Genomic DNA, 16,390 nt, shown 5'->3' with positions numbered 1-16,390 from the left:
CTCCACAGAGCTTGCAGTTTTTGTCCTGTACCCGTGGGGACGGATTTTACAAGTACCATATCGCCCCACATAGGCTGCCACTCGTTGGCGTTTTTATCGTATAGGTCCTTCCTCTTTTCTTTTGACAATATTAGGTTTTCTCGTGCTTTTTTGTGCAGGTGTTTGAACGTGGACCGTATTTCGTTGACGTAATCCTCGTAATATAGCCCATCATTGTTCCATTTATAAATTGAATTAGGAATGTTGGCGTTTTTACCATATACTAATTCAAATGGTGTATAGCCCGTCGATGAGTTTGACGTGGTGTTGTATTCGAATGTAAAGAAAGGCAAATGTTGGTCCCAAGTTTTCGGGGCATTTCCAACATATTGTCTCAAGTACATTTTAAGTTCCCTGTTCGACCTCTCCACTAAATTTGCTTGTGGATGATAGGTGCTCGTAGTGATTTTCTTAATTTTTAGAATTTTACAGACGTTTTTCATTAGGGAGCTTACAAAATTTGCTCCATTATCTGTCACTAACTCCATGGGAGCTCCAAATTTACAAATATAATTCTCAACAAATGTTTGCGCGACCGTTGCGCTTTCTTGATTCTCCATCGGTGCTACAATCAAGTATCTTGTTAGGTCGTCTTGCATAACTAGACCGTATTTGTTACCCCAATCGGATTCTGGTAATACCACAATGTCCATATATAACTTTTCAAATGGTTCGGACGATGTGGTTGTTATTTTCATTGGAATTTTGTTGGATCGTCCAATCTTGTTCTTTTGGCACGAATCACATTGTTTGACGTAGTTCTCTACATCTCGTCGCATATTTTTCCACTCGAATAGTGGGCTTATGCGTTTCAACATTACTTTTACTGCCGACATGTCCGCCCAGCGGAGAGTCATGAAACTCTTTAAGAACGGTTTCTCTTTCTCCTACTGGTACATGCATTCGGTCTTTCTCTGGCGCAAAGAGGGTGAATACTTTATTGAATTTACCTGCTACAAATCGTAAAATGTTAGTTTCTGGTGGCGTTTGTATGTTTCTAAAGGATATAATTTGAATATTCTTATCTTCTTTCATGTGTTCGGGGCAGTTCCCGAACGCGTCAACTAATCCTTGGAAAAATACTTTTGTGTCAGCTCTTGATCGGCTTGACCCATTTAGAATCATACCCCATATTTTTCTGTTTGGGATGGCAAATATTCTACCATTTAGAAAATCTTTCAACCCATGAGGGAGGTCGACCAATTCGCTCAGCTCTTTATAGGCTGACCTACTATTAACGATAACGAATGTGGCGTCTGTTTCGCTCTCGTCGATCTTGCTTTTTGAAAACTTTAATAGTTTAAAATCTATACGTCCCTGTTCTAGATCATTTTCAAAATCTTCATGTGTTATTGTTACTTCTAGATCATCTTTCTCGTCCCATTCAAAATCGATATTTTCTAGCCCGTCCATGTGAGGGTTCCATTCGGATTGCTGTGTGTCCTTGAATAGCCCAAATCTTCCCGATGGGTCTGTAATCTGGTTCGTGGTCTTTGTTTCGGTTTGCTTGGCAAGTTTTTCGTCTTCTTCTTGCTGTTGTTGCAGTTTCTGTTGACGTGTGACTACAGCGACCGTGTGAGATTTTTCATCTATCTCAGCATCAGGATTAAGTCTTGATAGAAAATCTGCTACAATATTATCTTTTCCTTGTTTGTAGCGTATGTCCATTTCCAATCCTTGGAGCTTTAAACGAAGTCGTGTCAGGGTGGGTGATGTTTCTTTCAATCTCCAAATAGAGATTAAAGGTCTATGATCTGTGTAGACGATAAATTTCTGATTATAAATAAAATGTTTGAATCTGTTCACTGACCATACAATTGCGAGTAATTCTTTCTCTATCGTATGGTATCTTCTTTCTGCACCTACTAGACCTCTGCTCGCATAGGCTATGGGTCTATCGGTGGACTTTTCATTAGAAAGTACTGCACCAATGGCATACTCGCTTGCATCTGTTGTGATCACAAACGTATCTTTGTAGTTTGGTCTTACCAACAGAGTATTTGAAGTTAAAAAATCTTTCAATTCTTCGAATGCTTTCTGACATTCATTGGTCCAAATAAATTTTACATTTTTCTTTAGCAGATCGTTCAATGGTTTACGTTTTTCTGCTATTTGTGGTATGAATTTACCATAAAAATTAACCGTTCCTAAGAACGAACGGACTCCTTTAACTGTTTTTGGCACAGTCATTTCTTTGATGGCTTTTATATTATCCTCCATTGGCCGAATGCCTTCAGCATTAATTGCATGTCCGAGATATTTAATTTCGGTTCTTAAAATTTGGCATTTTCCTGCCTCAATTTTCAAATTGTGTCGGCGCATAGCCTTCAAAACTTTTATGAGGTTTTCATTGTGTTCCTCAATAGTTGACCCGTAAATGATAATATCGTCTAAGTAAACGATAGCTTTCACACCTTCAATTTCATACAATATTGTGTTCATCAACTTCTGAAATGTTGATGGACTATTTCTAAGGCCCATAGGCATTCTTGTAAATTCAAAATGCCCTTTAGGGGTTGAAAAGGCTGTTTTAGCCGCATCTTTTGGGTTAATTGGGACTTGATAAAAACCTGATTTCAGGTCCAATGTTGAAAAATATTTAGCTCCTCCGAGATTATCAAGTATCTCGTCGATCAGTGGGATCGGATATACAAACGGTTTTGTTATTAAGTTTAGCGCTCTAAAGTCAACCACAATTCTATACTTTTTATTTCCGTTTTCATCGTCCTTTTTGGGTACGCACAAAACCGGTGCATTCCATGGACTTTTACTGGGCTTAATAATGCCTTGCTTCAACATTTCCTCGATTTCTGCATTTATATGCTTTTTTGTTGCTTCGGGAAATCTATGTAGCACCTCAACGATCATCACCCTCGCAACCCACCTGCAATATCAACGAGGCTTCATCGCAGTGATCGTTCTCCATCTGTCGTGCTCGATGCACAGGCAGCGGCTATCGATCGAGTGATCGATCTTTATCAGCCGTGCTCGATGCGCGATCTGAAGCCACCGAGATGCATTGTGTGGTGATCGTTTATTGGTCTGTTGTGCTCGATGCACAGACCGAAATCAAAAAAATCATTTGTTTAAATTCCCTATATCTTTGCCCTGTGTAAAATATTTTTTCTTATTTTTCTCGATTCTTGACTTTTGTATATAAGCCCGTAGGCAGTAGCAATAAATCGTTAGTTTACTAAATCAAACCCAACCGAATACTTCTACCGCGTTTCTAAACGATCCGATAACCATAAATTGGTGACCCCGTTTTAAAAAAATGGTGAACGAGGACAAACCAGGCACTGGAGCAGGCAACCCAGCGGTACCGGAACAGCAGCAGGAAGCCAACGTGGACACCCTAAACCTGCCACGACTGAGCCCGCCGGTGATGACGCAATCCAACATCGAGTCATACTTCATGTCATTGGAGTTCTGGTTTGCCGCTTCCGGTATTGGAAATGCCCACGACACCAAGAAGTACAACATCGTCATGGCACAAGTGCCACCAAGCAAGTTGACGGAGTTACGTTCCATTATTGAAGCCGTCCCGCCTGCCAACAAGTACGTGTATATCAAGATGAAGCTGATTGAACACTTCGCCGACAGTCAGCAGAAACGTTTGCAGCTCGTATTGTCTGATATGCCGCTTGGTGACATGAAACCGAGCCAACTTTTCAACGAAATGAGGAGAGTGGCTGGAAATTCGTTTTGTGAACCCGTGCTGCTCGACCTGTGGGCCTCCAGACTTCCACCGCATGCCCAAGCTGCCGTGATTGCCTCCAAAGGGGACCCGACAGAAAAAGCTACCATCGCAGATGCCATCGTGGAATCCATGGGCCTTCGTAGCATCAACACCATCGGTGCGAGCGCACCGAGCACACCAGCAGCGACCGCTAAAGTTACAACAGAATCGCCTCCTGACAGAATTGAAACGCTCCAGCGGGAAATCGCTCAACTGACCAGGATGATCAACAAAATGTTCCGCTCAAACGAAAACCCACGGGAGCGATCACGTTCCCGCAGCCGAAGCAAAGTGAGTAAATTTCGTGATAATGAACCGTCCTATGAAGTCTGCTGGTACCACTCTAAGTACGGAGGGGAAGCACGACGGTGCCGTAAACCGTGTTCCTTCGGACTAGCAACCAAGCCCAGCAACCAACAATGACGTCGTCCAGTTGATCCTGCGTTGGAAATTGGCGAACTTTCCGACACAGCCACACTATTTCGCCTTAAGATCTCGGACACAATTACCAACATGAAATTCCTCATCGACACCGGTGCGGATGTGTCCGTCATCCCGAGAGATCTCAAATCAACCCGGATGAAACCAACGTCATTTAAATTGTTCGCCGCTAACGGAACACCGATTAAAGTGTACGGAGAAGTTATGCTGAAGGTTAGTCTTGGCCTCCGGCGTGAATTTCTGTGGACATTCCTCATCGCAGACGTGTCATCAGGGATCATCGGTGCAGATTTCATTTGCCACTACGACCTGCTGATTGATTTGAAACGTCATCGTCTCATCGACAACACCACGAAGCTGGAAGCGATGGCAGTTTTGACACGGACGAGTGAGTACTCTATAAAAACATTCAGCACGTCATGCCCCTACGCCGAGCTGCTGGCAGAATTCCCATCCATCACCAAACTAGCAGCACCCGGTACAGTGAGTGCATCATCAACAGTGCATCGCATCGAAACCACCGGTCAGCCATCATACGCCCGGCCGAGACGTCTTTCATCAGACAAACTAGCAGCAGCGCGCACAGAGTTCGAACACTTGATGCAACTGGGAATATGCCGCCCCTCGTCCAGCAGCTGGGCCAGCCCACTTCACATGGTGAAAAAAGCGGATGGAACCTGGCGCCCGTGTGGAGATTATCGTGCGCTGAACGCTCAAACCATCCCCGATCGGTACCCACTACCATACCTGCAGGACTTTACTACCATTCTGCAAGGAAAAACCATTTTTTCCAAGGTTGACTTGCAGAAGGCATTTCATCAAGTCCCCATACATCAAGACGACATCCCGAAGACTGCGATCACCACGCCGTTTGGACTGTTCGAATTCACATACATGACGTTCGGACTTCGGAATGCCGCTCAAACCTTCCAACGGCTCATACACGAGGTACTACGAGGATTGGACTTCGTGTTCCCATATATTGATGATATTTTCATCGCATCATCGTCAGCAGAGGAACATCGTGAGCATCTTCGGCAGTTATTTACCCGTCTACAAGATCACAACTTAGCAATCAATGTTGCAAAATGTGAGTTCGGGAAGAAGGATATAATTTTCGTTGGCCACTCAGTCTCGGCCAATGGAATTCGCCCATTGCCCGAACGTGTTGAAGCAGTCAGCAACTACAAACGCCCGACAACAGTGAGGGAGCTAAAAAGTTTTCTCGCCACAATCAACTTCTACCGAAGGTTCATCCCGAACGCCATCGTGGCTCAAATACCACTTCTCAAGATGACTCCGGGGAACAAGCGCAACGATCGGTCTCAACTAGTGTGGACAGAGGAGGCCACGACAGCATTTGAGCAGTGCAAAACACAACTCGCTCAAGCAGCGCTGCTCGCACACCCCGCGAAGGACGCCGAACTATCTTTGTGGGTGGACGCATCCAGCATAGCAGCCGGAGCTGTTTTACACCAAGTTGTCGATGGTAACGTGCAACCATTGGGCTTCTTTTCCAAAAAGTTCGACAAGGCCCAACTGAAATACAGCACGTATGATCGAGAACTAACCGCAATCTACCTGGCAGTAAGACATTTCAAGTATATGCTGGAAGGTCGAAGTTGCCACATATACACCGACCACAAGCCGATCGTGTATGCATTCCAGCAGAATCCTGAAAGAGCCACCAGTCGTCAAGCCCGTCATCTAGACTACATCGGACAAATAACAACCGACATCCGACATGTGAACGGGAAAGAGAACGCAGTCGCAGACCTACTCTCTCGCATCGCAGCTGTGCACGTAGTGCCGTCGGTGAATTTTGAAGCTCTCGCCGCCGACCAACAAACAGATGATGAACTGCGAATAATTCTGGAAGGTAAATTAAAATCGTCATTAAACCTCAAACAGTTTACTGTTCCAGGCAGTTCAAATCAGTTGTATTGCGACTGCTCGGATGATCGCATTAGGCCCTTCATCACGAAAAGATTTCGTGACCAGTTTCTTCAAGCCACACACGGACTTTCTCATCCTGGTACCCGTGCTACAGCCAAACTGATGACGCAGAGATTCGTTTGGCCAAACATACGGAAGGATAGCATCGCTTACGCAAGAAGGTGTGTACAGTGCCAGCGCTCAAAGGTGAACCGGCATACCCAATCACCCCTCCGCCGGTACACTGCACCTGAGGAAAGATTTCGTCGTATCAACATTGACATCGTAGGTCCTTTTCCACCAAGCAACGGGAATCGATACTGTCTCACCATCATCGACAGGTTTTCTCGTTGGCCTGAAGCGCTACCTGTGCCGGACATGACAGCGCCTACTATCGCTCAAGCCCTTGTCTCAGGCTGGATATCCCGCTTTGGTGTACCTACACACATCACCACGGACCAGGGACGCCAGTTTATGTCGGCACTCTTCACAGAATTGGTTCGAACGTTCGGAATAAGCCACCTACGGACTACGCCCTATCATCCCCAGTCAAATGGTATCATAGAGCGATGGCATCGAACTCTCAAGGCAGCCATCCTTTGCCACAACCCGGACCGTTGGACCGAACATCTTCCCATGATTCTACTCGGATTGCGTACCGTCTACAAAGGTGACATCCGTGCTTCGCCAGCAGAGATGGTGTATGGAACAACACTTCGCATACCGTCGGAGTTCTTCCACGAAAATCCCAGCAACAACACTCAATCGGAATTCGCAAATGAACTTCGAGATGCCATGCGTATGCTGCGACCACCTGACACGGCATGGCATGGAAAAGGTAATGTGTTTGTGCACCCCAACCTCAAAACGTGCACAAACGTGTTTGTACGCAACGACTCCATAAGGCCATCATTATCACCACCCTACGACGGTCCATACCAGGTGCTTAGCCGAAACGACAAGCACTACCGAGTCAACATCAATGGTCGGAGCGTCAACATTTCAATCGACAGACTGAAACCAGCTTACATACTCGACGATCACCAGCCATCAGCACCCGTTAGCGATCGTCCAGCTGCAACAACATCGGAGCCCCAACCGGCGAGATTCACTCGATCAGGACGACGAGTGATGATTCCACTTCGATATCACTAATCGTCGCGCTCTCTAAAAAGGGGGTACTGTAGCACCTCAACGATCATCACCCTCGCAACCCACCTGCAATATCAACGAGGCTTCATCGCAGTGATCGTTCTCCATCTGTCGTGCTCGATGCACAGGCAGCGGCTATCGATCGAGTGATCGATCTTTATCAGCCGTGCTCGATGCGCGATCTGAAGCCACCGAGATGCATTGTGTGGTGATCGTTTATTGGTCTGTTGTGCTCGATGCACAGACCGAAATCAAAAAAATCATTTGTTTAAATTCCCTATATCTTTGCCCTGTGTAAAATATTTTTTCTTATTTTTCTCGATTCTTGACTTTTGTATATAAGCCCGTAGGCAGTAGCAATAAATCGTTAGTTTACTAAATCAAACCCAACCGAATACTTCTACCGCGTTTCTAAACGATCCGATAACCATATCTATATTGTCTTTTATTTATTGGTACGTTCGACGTCGTCTCTATTTCATGGACAGCCGCGTCTGTAGTTGTTAGATGGTCTCCCTTTTGGTAAAACACATCACTATATTCCGCCATAATTGATTCCATGGCTTGGAAATCGTTTCTTTTCAAATGATCCAAATTAAGGTTCTCTAACAATTTTTCAGTTCGTTCATTACCACGTAACTGATCGTACTTTTTATTGTCAACCAGACTATAGTCCTGGTTGTCATCCAAGCTTTCTAAAACCTGTTCTCCATAGTAGGAATCCATGTAATTTTTTTCGTTGGACTCATTCGTGTAATTCTTTTTATAGTAATCTTTCTTGTTTGTACCATAATCATTAAAATCTATCCTATATTCTGATCCGCATTCCGGGATCATGCTAGTCATGCACTTTCTTCTGTGAGATGTGTCTGATTCAATAAAACTTTTCCTTGACGTTTTATTGTTATTTCTGTTTTCTATTAGTTTGGTCATATCTGTTATATGATTCATTTCTTCGTTATCATACTGTGTCTTATCATCAGTGTATTTCGTAATTGCCTCTGTCTGGCATGCCTTCTCAGCCAGAATTTTGCATTTTCGCGTCATGTTTGAGGGCATTTCATCATCCCTTGCTATTTTATTTTGATATCTATTATTCATCCCATCCCTTCCTCCGGGGATCTTGTTACGTACTTCTTCAATGTTTTTAGTTGAATTCATGTCACCCGCGTAGTTGGGAATATTTTCCTCTCTTGACGCAAAAGTATCAGGACTTTGTATTGTATCTCCATTTGGCTCATTGTCGCTCCTATTCGATTTACGGAGGGCGATGTAGTTCAATTGCTGAGATATAAAAATTGTACATTCCTTAAGAAATTTCGCTCCTATAATTCCCGGGACGCACAAATCCTTTACAATATAAAATTTTATTGGATACTTCGAGTTCCCAATTATTAATGTGGTTTCTACTGATCCAATAGTTTCTGATTGTGTCAGATTAAAACCTGTAATGTATAACTTATCCCGATAGTTAATAAATCTGGCTACAATTTTCGCGACCGTATCCCATCTTATTACATTAAGAAACGCTCCTGTATCAAGCATATATTTAATCCTAATGTCAGGCCTTTCTATTGAGGCGATATTTACTAGTAATTGATGATTTCTGGTACATTCTATGTCCAATTTCTCATATGGAGGCATGGTTCCTTGGAATTGATTACTCGTGTTTTCTTGCAATGTGGTGGGCCGTCCGTGGCCATTATATCGTATATTGAGCGACTTAGTACTCAGTCGTTGTCTAGTTGTATTATAATTTCTTAAATTCTTATTTGTGCTTGTTTTACTGTATGTACCGCAATTTACGCATACTTGTCGGGGTTGTTTAAACGGTTTATCGTCTGGCCTGTTATTGTAGGGGGTCCTGCCATCTATCTGCCCGAACTCCCCATCGTTCAGTTTTTTCTTTGGTTTTCATCTCTTCTATGCTCCTGCTTGTATGGTGACTCGCCTCTTTTCCAGTCTGGTTGTTCCCTCCATTGTCTGGGGTTTGAGTCATTCTGTTTCCAGGGGGGTTGCTGCTCCCTCCACTGGTTTTGCCCAGGCTCGTTTTGCCTCCAACCTGCTTGTTGTGCTTCTCTCCATGGTCTCGGGCCAGATTCATTTTGCCTCCAGCCTGTTTGCTGCGTTTCCCTCCATGGTCTTGGGCCCGGTTCATTTTGCCTCCAATCGGTCCTATTGTTTCCGTCTGGGCGCATGCTCCTCTGGTTGTTGTTATTCGTTTGGTAGTTGTAACTACCTCCTGGGCGCCCACTCTCTCCTTGTCTATTTTGTTGGTAGCTTCTATTGTTGTTTGTTCTTGGTGGCTGATAGCCGTTTCTGTATCTACCACGCTCGTTTTGGTAATCCTCGCGTCGAGGTCTATGGTCGTCGTTCCTAAACTGTCTTGGTGGATTGTTAAACCCCCCGTCTGTCGCCCATCTTCCTTTGAATTTGTTTGTATTTTGTACTAATTCCAATGATTCCAGTCTATTACCTATTTCCGTCAAATGCTCGCATTCTGCATGTCTTTCCTCTAAGTAGTTCAGTAACTCTACTAGCGGCATTTCACGTTGACTCTGGGCTATTTGCTTAAGTTCTTTATTATATAAACCGCATATGCAGTGTAGCCTCAAGCTTTTTGTCATAGCCCTGTCTACTTCCCCTGGTCCTTCGTCATAATATTCGAGGTGGGTATTTATTTCCATCACTCGTTTTTTGTACTCTTTAAATGTTTCGTGTGGTTTTTGCCTTAGGGTTTCTATTTTGGTAATTATACCTTCTATGGATACATTATCCCCAAATTCTTTAATCAAGTTCGTCTTTGTTTCATTCCAAGTGTCGCCTTTGATTTTAGCGATTGCTGCTGCCGCTTTTCCTTTCAATTTCAGTAGTACCACATAGACTAGATCTGTATGCGGTTCGTCTGCTGGTATTTGTTCGGCAAAGTGATCGACGTGGTATAAAAACGCGTCTAATTCATCCCGAGACCCGTTAAACTCAGGGATACACTGAATAGCCTCTGTTTTAGGGAAGCGGTATTCCGCCTCTTGTGCATTACGTTGCATGGTGTTGCTTTTTATTTCGCATCCACTGTCTGATAAGCTTCTTTGTTTGGTTATTTTTGCTTCTGATAAGCGTATTTGTTTGGGTATAACTCCTTTTATATCTAACTTCTTTTCGAGTATTATTGTCCTATCAAGGATTTTTATTGACTGGTCGTATTTTTTCTGTACTATGTCTAATTTGTCGGTTAGTTCATTCCAAACTCTAACTTCGACTCTGTTTTCGTATTTACTTAATACTGCTTCGAACTCTTCGAAGGCTTCCTTAAGCAATTGTTTTTTTGTGAGGATTCCTTGGAGCGTTCTGGCTCTTCCTTTGTTTTTGTTTAAATTCTCGTATTCGCGTAAGATGTATTCACTGATTTCATCTAGCCTAGACATTTAGGGATTAGTATGTGCATCCAATGATTTGGCCTCCTAGCTGTTTTTTCATTGCTTCGTGGTGTGTCATTACACCGTTTCTAGTGTTCAATATGAGATTTCCGCATATTGTTGGGAGAAAGGTTCTTACGTAGAATTTTAGCTGGTTCGCTGTCGCTTTAATGGGAGTATGTGGGGTTTGAATGAGTATTAGTTCTTCGTGTAGTTTTACTTGGACTATTTCACTCTGCTCTTTGATTATTTCAATAATTTTTTCCCTGCGTAGTAGTTCAACAACCTCATTGGTGTTAGCTACGCTAGTATTAATAAGTACAGTTTCCGATGTGAATTGTATGTTCACTAATGCTTTCAATATTCTTCCAGCCCTCATTATTTGTTCAATAACAGTTTAAGGTAATTTGTTTTATTTATCCAATCGTCTTCGTTTTTTCACTTTCCATGAGAAACGAACGTTTGAGGAAAAAAAAAGAAAAAAGATGAAATGTGTTTTAATTGCAATCGTATCGCCTCAGCGCGTTTAGTTCCTTGCACCCACCGATTGCGTCACGATTGTTGATATATCTTCTCCCGCTATTTAATTATTTCGTCATCAACCACAGTCTCGGTCTCTTCGTCGGTACCAGCTGTTTCAGTACATGGCTGGTTGCTAACGTAAAATGCTTATTCTGCTAGTCCGTTCTCGCTTCATGGTGTAAGGTTTCATTTACTTCTCGTTCGTCGTGTTATGGTCGTCACTATATGTCATCATACATTGTCGAGTATATTCACCGTGTGTGGTGGATTAATTAATTAATTAATTAAGTAATGCAATGTACAAAATTAACCGTTTCTTCGAAAAAAAAAACGAAAGTAGCCAGATGTAGTTCCTATGATTCTACTATCGCGGCGTAAACGCTCAATAAAGTTGATCTTTTTATATTGTCCCTGCGTAGTATAAAAGAAAATTTCTTTTTCTCACTTACCTGAGCTGCATTGTTGATCTACTCGTTAGTTCCTGTCGAGATGATCTAGATCCTTAAACTCGTAGCAAGCGCATATGTATTTGTAGAGATCGTTGACGCACTCTGTCAAAGTTTTGTGAACAAAGAAACTTTCACTGAATCGATCAGATATGCTGAGTGTTTGTCTTTTTCCACATTTAAGCTATCGTATTTTTCGTGGTTTGTTATTTTTCTTCAGTTTTCACCATCAAATTCCGCAGACAATTTACGCATTTTTTTTTCATCACATTCAATATTAACACGATCAGAAATCGTCGAATTTCTGCTTTTCTCGGATCTACACTTATGGTTAAGGTTTCCTCGCGACGAGACTTATTTCAGGCATTAAAACTGGTTACCACCAACGCCTGTCTCGATGTTTTTTTTTCTCTCTTTGACGATAGTAGTCGGTAAAATGCCAACTTATTCACTAAAAACGCTCAAACACTTTCAAAATGTAACCTTTCTTCTCACTTTATGGTATACACTGATCTGAAGACATTGCTGATTTTAGCCTCCAGTCATAAACGCGTCCTGCAATCTCTCAGGATTGCTAAACCGCTGTCACCACATGCGCCGTAAATGCTTACGCACCGTGGCGGAATTGAAGAGAAACACAAAGGATAGGTAGAAAAAAACGATATATTTTCCCTACTTTTACTTACACTTTCTGAACTACCCTACTGCGCGATTCTTTTCGCGCCTAACTATTCAAAACTTAAAATCGATCTCGGTTGTTGGCAGCCAGAGGTACGCACAGTACATGGGGCCCAGCCTTGATCGAGTTAATTGAAAAAGGGAGAAAAAGAAAAAAAAGCCTCGATTCTAAATCTTCTGAAGTTTATATAGTAAATTTCTTGCTTACTTCAGCAAAATTTCAATTATTGACTATCTATCCCTGTTCAGCATGCGATTGACATTATATTTGTATTAGTGTCGCATCACTTTCTATCTTTCTCCTTCGTTTGTAATTTTTATGTTAATATATTCCTATTCTCCTCTATCTTAAAGTAACTCTTGCTGTCTTCTATTATTTTACGAAGGTTCCCCGAACGTGAGTACTTCCTAATTGGTTTAGTGTTAGTGAGCCTTCGGTTCTCGTTAGAACCTCGTGTTCTCTTGTTCTAACTAAAGCTATTCGTAAGTAGTTGAACCCTCTATTTCCCGAACATAATTATGCATTTGTATCGATGCGCTCACAATCATAAAAACGCCACGCCTATGTAAATAATTACGCTAATTAATATTGGCACAGCCAAATTCTATACAATCGTATAAACACCTGCAGCCGGTGTCATTGGAAATCGATTATTTACCGCGGATACCTATAAACAATCATTAATTCTTCGAACAACACAGTGACTCACGTTTGTTGTGCTAGGTGCACCGCGACTCAAGTCGCTGCGTTTGCAAATTCGCTAGTGGCGAGTTCTTTCAGGTCAACCTTAGAATTGTTGGTTGCGCATTTTTTTAGGTGTTTACCATTGTGGGGCTGTTCACTATGACGCGGTTTTATATTAACGATGCAAAACAAGATTTCATTACGTATTTAAGCTAAAAATCATTGGAGTTTAATCTATAATGCCAGCTGTGTAAGTCATCAAAACTCTGAAAAGTACCGCCATAAAAAATCATGGAAGGCGGAGAGGTTACGATTTCGCTTTCCAGTATTCTACGCTTCCATCCTAAAAACGACTGCGAAAAAATTCGCCCCCCATAAACAGAGGTAGGTTCTGATAACTTCATCAAGTAACAATTCCAACCCAACCGGCGTGGAGGCTACTTACCAGGGGACGTTCCGTCGGTGGAGTACCCGGTGGAATAAGCACTTTCCGGTGAGGAAAGAGTATTGTGATGGCCAACCGGGTGCGGATGGGGATGCGAATGCGGATGATGACCATTGCTACCATTGCCTAGTGGGTGACCGTGGTGGGTTTGAGCTGCCTGCGGATGCTGAAATTGTGGTGGCTGGGGGCCTTTGTGTAGATGGTAAGCGATAGCTGGACCAGATGGTGCCCCAGGAGGGTCACCGTTGGAGCTGCGGCTGCTGCTATTGTGGGTGTTGTTGTTCACATGATTTAGCTTGCTACTATTGGTGGTTGCGTCCAGTGAGTTCCTAGTGCCAGTTAATTTGTGAAATTTGTTTGTGAAGCTCGATAAAGTCAAACTGCTGGTGTTGGATGGGTTCGAATTTGTACTGCTTGATTTTACGGAACATATTTCGAAGCTGTTATTATTATTGTTATTGCCGATGCTGCCCGTTGTAAGCCGATTACTTTTTGCAACATTTTGACCATTATTGACATTGGGTGCAGTGCATGTGGACTTCACTGACCCCTGGTGCGGCGGGTATTTATTAGCAGGGCAGACTAAATTGTTATTGATACTGTTGTGCTGCTCGTAATAGGTTCCGGTATTTGAGAACTGCTGCGAAACCTGTTGTTTGCCAGGCATACTTTGAACTTTGCCATATTTACCTGGTGCCTCAAACCCATTGTTAGTAATGTACATATTGTTATTGCTGCCGATAAAACTGTTGTTATTAACCATATTATTGTTCGAATTTATTGAAGATGACGAGCTAGAACTGATTTTTATGTGTTGACCTTTCTTTATTCTGTTCTGTTCAATATGATGCAGGTCTTCCAACAACTCGTTACTTGAGCTAGTCGCCGTGGAATAGTTCAATGAATTGACCATCACATTCCCGTAACTTCCGTTTCGACCAGCATTATTTGTGGCCATTATACCAGATCCAGCACCGGTTTTCCGATAGCCTTCTTCCTGCAGCCCATACATCGTGCAGGAGTAGTTATTGTCTACACTTTTCGAATAATTTCCGCTGCTTGGTTCCAGTGTATCGTAGTTGTGCTTCAAAATACTTTTCGGAGAAGAAATTGTACAATACTGAACCGATTGATGCTGTTGTTGTGGGGACAGATATCCGTTGGCGTTGTAGCTACTGCTACCAAAGGAACTCATTGACGTAGGCTGACAGGCGCCACCCGATGAGAGCGTTCCATTGCCATAAACTGGAACCGTTGATCCACCGCGGATGTTTTGTTGTAGTTGATAGTGATGGTAGTCATCGGATCTCGGTGACAGCGGTGGGGCTTGGTCTTGATTGGGCGATTGCCAGCCACGACGACTTTTGGTCTGAAATGAATGGATATAAATATTAGTAAATAATAGTGTTGTCACGACGAATTACTATACGGATATGAAATCGGAATTTTGGAAAACAACACGTTATGAAACCGTATCCGTTCGATTTCAGCAATTTTGATCACTTTAAGATTGATATTGAAACACGTGATCTAGTTTCTTTGATACCTTATTTGATTAAATGTTTTTCATTGATCTAATCGGAATAGGTATCTCCTGAAGCAAACATTCAGCGGCAAATATAGTTCAAAAATCTAAAAAACCAAAACGAGATTCCGAGTTCGAGGCGGTCATTTAGGGTTACATGAAATCCGTCAATGAAATTCAATGTTGCTTTAACGAGTGGTCAAATATGTCTGATGAAGAATTGGATGCTGAATCAGAGTTTGATTTAGAGTAATTTTTTTTAGTACTTTTAAGACCATATTACAATTCTTTTGGTTTTCAGAGAGCTCTCTTCGAGTCGGTTAATTTTCATCATTTTCGGCACAGTTTACTGCCTCCCGGTTATCAAAAGTGTGAATAACGGTGCAATTTAACGACTATACAAAGTGAAGTGGGTTATAAAAGCATTTTTCGGCATATTTTCGACAGACGCGAGTGGTGACAGTTTGTGAAAATCGAATTCCGGCAAATGAAAAAATATCTTTTCCTCGCATTACGGGCCGTCGATTACCAATGCAAGGACAATAAAAGTGCACAGAAAATGTCTAGAAACACAGTGTAAATTGTAAAAATAGTGAAAAATGGTTTTTCAGAGAAAAAAAATTCGATCCGAAAAGTGAAAAAATATGGCAAACATTCAAATAGTTGGCGTTTCACCAGCGTCTAGCGACTACCAGGTGTCGCCCCAAAATTCTTCGCCCGAAAAATAGGTGGCAAACCAGCTCAGCCAATTTCGTCTGCGTCCCTTGTCACCTATTTTTATTTAGTGATTCATCGGTGGTGCTATCTTTGAAAATGAGCCGCCTTGGATATTCAACTGTTTTTTACTTTCTTATTTTATTGCAAATCAGTAGAGGTTTTGAATCTTTTATATTCGGGATTGCAGATATTTTGTCGCATGTAAATTTTGGGTGTCCGTTGATGTGATGGCGCTGTAAGGGAACACGTATCTGCCGGTCGGCAAACTAATTTCTATGTTTGCTTAGGGTTTGTTTTACCAACGGAGGAACTGATCCACAGAGCATTCAATGTGCTTAGAGAAAACACATGACCTTATTTGAGTGGAATGATGACTTCAATCATGTTTAAGGTTTGAGAATTGACAATTGGCGAGAGGGATCGGGGACCGGTTGGCAATTACCTTCAGTTTTGTTAGCACGAAGAATAAGTGTTTTGCTGTCATTTTCATTGGTTAGCTTTCAATTCTATCTCATGCCTCCACGCGAGTCTGGGTCTATTGATGACGTTTGGTCCTTAGACCGGCGACGACTGGGAGCTGTCAGCCTTCTGCCGATGGTAGTAGAATGAGAGTGTGCGAACAGATCTAGCCGGGAAGGCAATGCCGTAGA

The 16,390-nt window shown here is 42.5% G+C and overlaps 1 protein-coding gene across 7 annotated transcripts in view; it reads right to left on the bottom strand.

Annotated features, from left to right (window-relative positions):
* Positions 1-16,390, bottom strand: part of LOC131691411 (uncharacterized protein DDB_G0283357) — a 351,896-nt gene that overhangs the window by 75,203 nt on the left and 260,303 nt on the right. For all 7 annotated transcript variants that reach the window (XM_058977778.1, XM_058977779.1, XM_058977781.1 and 4 more), the window contains one exon: positions 13,499-14,867. In XM_058977778.1, the coding sequence (XP_058833761.1) occupies positions 13,499-14,867 (1,369 nt within the window). The remainder of the gene's footprint in view (positions 1-13,498; positions 14,868-16,390) is intronic.

This window comes from Topomyia yanbarensis, chromosome 3 (assembly GCF_030247195.1).
Source record: "Topomyia yanbarensis strain Yona2022 chromosome 3, ASM3024719v1, whole genome shotgun sequence".
NCBI lineage: Eukaryota > Metazoa > Arthropoda > Insecta > Diptera > Culicidae > Topomyia > Topomyia yanbarensis.
The sequence above is the reverse complement of the archived record's forward strand: the minus strand, read 5'-3'. Positions and strand labels throughout refer to the sequence as shown.